This window comes from Triticum dicoccoides, chromosome 1A (genome assembly GCF_002162155.2).
Source record: "Triticum dicoccoides isolate Atlit2015 ecotype Zavitan chromosome 1A, WEW_v2.0, whole genome shotgun sequence".
NCBI classification, from domain to species: domain Eukaryota; kingdom Viridiplantae; phylum Streptophyta; class Magnoliopsida; order Poales; family Poaceae; genus Triticum; species Triticum dicoccoides.
Genome location: NC_041380.1, coordinates 521,151,541 through 521,157,050, shown reverse-complemented (window position 1 = coordinate 521,157,050; position 5,510 = coordinate 521,151,541). Strand labels below are relative to the sequence as shown.

Below are 5,510 nucleotides of genomic sequence, written 5' to 3'. Positions count from 1 at the left end.
AGTGTAAAACGTATGTTTGGGAAACTGCTCGACACCCTAAACGGGGTGTGGCTATCTCATTATATAGAAGTATCAAGAGATACAATACAATGTTACAACAGATATATAGAGGCTACATATATATAGAGTCTAACACCGTCCCTCAATCTTAACTATAGCCTGAAGTACAAAGTAAGTTAAGATTGCGCCTATAGCCTACAAACTGTGGTTGTGGAAGAGGCTTCGTGAAGATGTCAGCAAGTTGATCCTTTGACGAGATGAACTTGATACAGAGTAGCTTCTGTGCAACGCGTTTCCGAACAAAATGATAGTGAACCTCAATGTGCTTCGTCCGAGCATAGAACACCGGATTAGACGAGAGATATGTAGCACTGATGTTATCACACCACAGAACTGGAGGACGGGCTGGAGAGACTCTCAGTTCCCTCAAGAGAGACTGTACCCATATGATCTCAGCAGTCGCATCAGCAACCGCTTTGTACTCAGCCTCAGTACTACTGCGAGACACCGTTGCTTGCTTGCGAGCATTCCAGGCGATCAAGTTAGAACCCAGAAATACCGCATAACCCCCCATGGATCGCTTGTCATCAGGATTACCAGCCCAATCTGCATCGGAAGAAGCAGAGAGCTCACCAGACGGGGCAGGCTCAAGGAGCAAACCATAGGAGGCAGTAAGACAGATGTACCGCAAAATACGCTTCACAACTGACCAATGAGATGTCCTGGGTGCATGAAGGTACTGACACACACGGTTAACTGCATAGGAGATATCAGGCCTGGTAATAGTAAGATACTGTAGACCACCAACGAGACTGCGATACTCAGTAGCATCATCAGGTGAAAGAGATTCTCCATCAAGAGCAGACAACCGATCAGTGGCAGACATCGGAGTGATAGCATGTTTGCACTTCAACATGCCAGCCCGTCATAACAAATCCATGGATTATTTCTTCTGAGTGAGGGTCAACCCAGCAGAAGACCGTGAGACCTCCAGACCGAGGAAAAAATGCAGAGCACCTAGGTCCTTGACAGCAAAATCACCACTCAACGCAGTCACAAGACGACCAACAGCAGCATCGGAGGAACTGATGAGAATGATATCATCAACATAAACCAGGAGATACATCGTCACCTCAGGGCACTGAAGGAGAAACAACGACGTGTCCGCATTGGAGGGAGTAAACCCAAGAGCTCGAAGAACAGAGCCAAGGCGGGCATGCCATGCACGAGGAGCTTATTTGAGTCCATACATTGCCTTAACCAGACGACATAGATGATGAGGACGTGCCGGATCAACAAAACCAGGCGGCTGACGCATATAAACCTCCTCCTCCAGAATTCCATGTAGGAAAGCATTCTACACATCGAGCTGACGAAGAAACCATCCTCAAGTGACAGCAAGAGACAGCAGCAAACGTATAGTAGTAGGCTTGATAACAGGACTGAACGTGTCTTCATAATCAAGACCATACCTCTGTTTGAAACCCTTGGCGACTAGTCGTGCTTTGTAGCGTTCTATAGAACCATCAGCATGTCTCTTGACTTTAAAACCACACTTGGAATCAATGATGTTGACGCCAGACACTGGAGGAAAAGTTGCCAAGTATCATTTTTTTGTAGAGCTTGAAACTCCTGTTCCATTGCCGCGCGCCAATGAGGGATACTGAGCGCAGCCTGAAAGTGACGAGGTTCTGCAGTGGGGTCAGCAGCAGTATGAGCCATGCAAGCAGCAAGCCATGCGACAGTCCCATCTTTGCGTTCCTTCAGACGAACAATGCCAGATTGACTTCATGTGTGAGGACGCAAGGTGACAGCAGGCTGTGCTGGCAACACCACAGCGACAGGTGATGGTGATGAAGCCGAGACACCCGACGAGCTCTCACCAGGACTCCCTGGCGTCAGAGAAGCAGGAGATGATGCGTCGAGGAAAGGCAGCCCATCGGAGGCCAAAGCAAGGTCTGTCGGGGTTGCTGGGCCGAGCGAAACTGCAGCCGGCCCAGTCGAAGTGGCCACCAGGTCGGGCGAGACCACCACCGGGCCGAATGAGGCGGCAGCTGGCCCAGGCGAGGTGACCGCCAGGCCAGGCGACGCCGGAGTCTGCGGGCCAGGCGAGACCAGTGTCGGGGCGAGCGAGGCCGCCGCTGGCGGGCCGGGCGAAGCCAGTGTCGGGGCGGGTGAGGCCGGCGACTGCTCCCCGGGCGAAGCCAGCGTCGGGGCGGGTGAGGCCGGCGCCCGCTCCCCGGGCGAGGCAGCAACGGGTTGGCGGATGCCACCCGGCATGCATGGCCCATGCACATGAGAGGCGTTCCGGTCGCGAGCATCATCCGGCGCTTGTTCCTCAAGGAGCTCAAGGCGTGCACCGCGTCCAATACCTACAACATGATTAGGAAGCAACGCAGGGGCATATGCAACATCCACAAATTGATCAGGCGAAGGCACAAGCATGTGCACTGGTGGCGTGAGAGTGGTAGAGTTTGTCGGAAGTGCACGAAAGGGAAACATATTTTCATCAAACACAACATCACGAGATATGTAGACGCGATTTGTAGGAACATGAAGGCACTTGTACCCTTTGTGAAGGGAACTATACCCGAGAAAAACACACTTCTTAGACCGAAATTCTAGCTTACGCTTGTTGTACGGACGTAGGTGAGGCCAACACGCACATCCAAACACCTTGAAGAATGTGTAGTCTGGAATTTCATTGAGCAAGAGTTCAAGCGGAGTTTGCATCTTCAGAAGTCGTGAGGGGAGCCCAAAAAACAGGCTCTGGAGAAAGCATCACTCCAGAACCGAAACAGAACGGATGCATGAGCTAGCAAGGTTAGGCCAGTTTCTACAAGATGACGATGCTTACGTTCGGCAATACCATTCCGCTGATGTGTATAAGGGAAAGACACACGATGCGAAATCTCAAGTTTGTTAAAAAATGAGTTGAGATTATGGTATTCACCCCCCAGTCGGATTGAACATGAATAATTTTATGCTTAAGGAGACGCTCAACATGTGCTTGGAACTGAATGAAAACATCAAACACATCAGACTTGCGCTTAATAAGATATAGCCAAGTGAACCGACTGTAAGCATCAATAAAACTGACATAATAATTGTGACCACTAACAGATGTTTGGGATGACCCCACACATCAGAAAACACAAGCTCAAGAGGATGTTTCACAACACGACTAGAATCTAAAAACAGAAGTTGGTGACTCTTGCCCTGCTGACAGGCATCACATATAGTTTCAGCAGTTTTATTGGACACAACTGGTAGTTCATGATGATGCAACACATGATGAACTATAGGAGCTGCAGGGTGACCAAGGCGCGCATGCCATTGCGTAGGTGACACACGAACACCACTGAACGCCTGAGGAGAAAACTGCATGGGAGGTGTGCGCGGCGCGTCAAGTGCATACAGGCCATGGTGTAGACGACCGCTAAGCAGAACGGCCCTCGTGTCCCGATCCTTGATAAAGAAACGAAAAAGGTAAAATTCAGCAAGGACATTATTATCACTAGTAAGTTAAGGAATAGACAACAAACTACGCGTAGCAGAGGGAACTCAAAGGACATTGGAAAGATGCAGTTTGCGAAAGTTGTGTGCAAGAAGAGAAGCCTGACCAACATGTGAGATGTGCATACCTGCTCCACTGGCAATGTGCACTTGATCATGACCACGGTATGGCTCCTGAGTAGAGAGCTTGCCCATATCTCCGGTGAGGTGATTGGTAGCTCCGGTGTCCATATACCACGTAGGATCAATGGAGGATGGAGTGCGGCCATGCTCATGACTCGTCACTGCGGCGGCATCTTGCTTATCATTCCCTTTGCCATTGTTGCCTAGGCCCAGAAAGTCTTGCTTGAAGCGACGATGACAGCGGGAGGCAATGTGAAGCTCAATGCCACACAACTGGCAGGCCTGCTGAGCACCGCAGCAGGGACATCAAGCAACGGGCCGGCTGCCACCAGTGATGGAGGGCGCCGCACCCCGCGGAGCTGACTGAGGCGAGGCCTCCGCTTTCCCACCAAGCGGCGCCGGCTTCTGCGACTTGCCGCGAGTCGCGGCGTTGGCGGAGACAAACCCTGGAGAGGCTCGGCGCGCCTTGATGCGCTGTTCGCGGCCAAGGAGGCGCGCGTAGAGCTCGCAGGGTGGCAGTGGGGCCTCGCAGCCATGCACATTCTCGATGAGGTTATCATAGTCATCATCCATGCCGTTGAGTACATCGGTGGTGAAGTCCTCATCACCAAGCGGCTGACCAATCGAGGCCCGCGTGTTCGCGAGACCAGTCATCTTGTTGAAGTAGTCCGTGATGCTGAGGCTATCAAGCTTGGTCACCCCCAACTCGGTGTGTATAGAATGAGCACGCGCCTGAGACTGAGAGGCAGAGCTGCTGTGAAGCGACGACCAAGCATCTTTAGACGTCGCGGCGAAGATGACCAGCGACGACACGCTCGGGGTCAGAGACGACTGTATGGCAGAGAGGATTGCCTGATCCTGGGCCACCCACACATGATGAGCCGGATGATACGGCGGTGGGCACGGGATGGAGTCATCGACGTAGCCCTCTAGGCAGCGGCTGCGGAGGAGAGGAAGCACCTGAGCCTGCCACGACAGGTAATTGTCCGGCGTGAGCTTCACCGGAAGGAGATGTGCGAAGTAAAACGGCGATGGCGGTGGAGCACGATCCTGTGTCGGTGGCGCGTAGAGACCCATAGATGGATCCGTCTCCTGAGGCGGCGCGATCGCCAAGGGTGCACCATAGCCGGGGATAGCACCAACATATGGGTCCCCTGATGACGAAGGAGACGCGGCCCCGTAGGGCAGCGAAGGGGGCGGCGCCGCGTAGGGTTGAGGACGCGTCGGCGCCACATAGGGCTGCGGCGGCAGCGCGCCGTAGGGATGCATCGGCCAGGCGGACGGCGATGGTGGCGGAGCACCCGGAGTGGATGCAGGGCCGCCATACCACGGGGGGCCATAGGCCGGACCCGAAGCACCGTAACGGGTGCAGGGCGGCGTACGGCAAGGCAGAGGCGGCGCCATAGGTCGGGGCAGGGGCGGTGCCGTATGCCGGCGGCTGACCCTGGAAGGACGGCGGCGCCGGTGGAGCACCCGTGGTGGTCGAGGGCGATGGGCCGCCAGAGGACGGCGGCAGAGGCAGGTCATCGTTGGCGGCTCCCGATCCGATCTGGGAGACCGCGGGCGGCTGGGTGGTCCATCAGGCCGAGGCCGCAGCCAGTGGCTGGGAGGCCAGAAACGGCGACGAGGGAGCGATGGCAGGGGCCAGCACAGGGGGCGGCGTAGCAACGGTGGCGGCGGCGGCGGGGGCCGGCGCGACCGAGGCGGCGGGTGCAAACGTATGTTTGGGAAACTGCTCGACACCCTAAACGGGGTGTGGCTATCTCATTATATAGAAGTATTAAGAGGTACAATACAATGTTACAACAGATATACAGAGGCTACGTATATATACAGTCTAACAGTTAGAATTTGATTGGCTGGCATCAATT

At 54.2% G+C, this 5,510-nt stretch overlaps 1 protein-coding gene across 1 annotated transcript in view; it reads left to right on the top strand.

Annotated features, from left to right (window-relative positions):
• The first annotated feature begins 4,925 nt into the window (after positions 1-4,925).
• LOC119354438 (high molecular mass early light-inducible protein HV58, chloroplastic-like) overlaps positions 4,926-5,510 on the top strand; it is a 2,594-nt gene continuing 2,009 nt past the window's right edge. The window contains exon 1 of the mRNA XM_037621170.1: positions 4,926-4,998. Coding sequence (XP_037477067.1) covers positions 4,926-4,998 — 73 coding nt within the window. The remainder of the gene's footprint in view (positions 4,999-5,510) is intronic.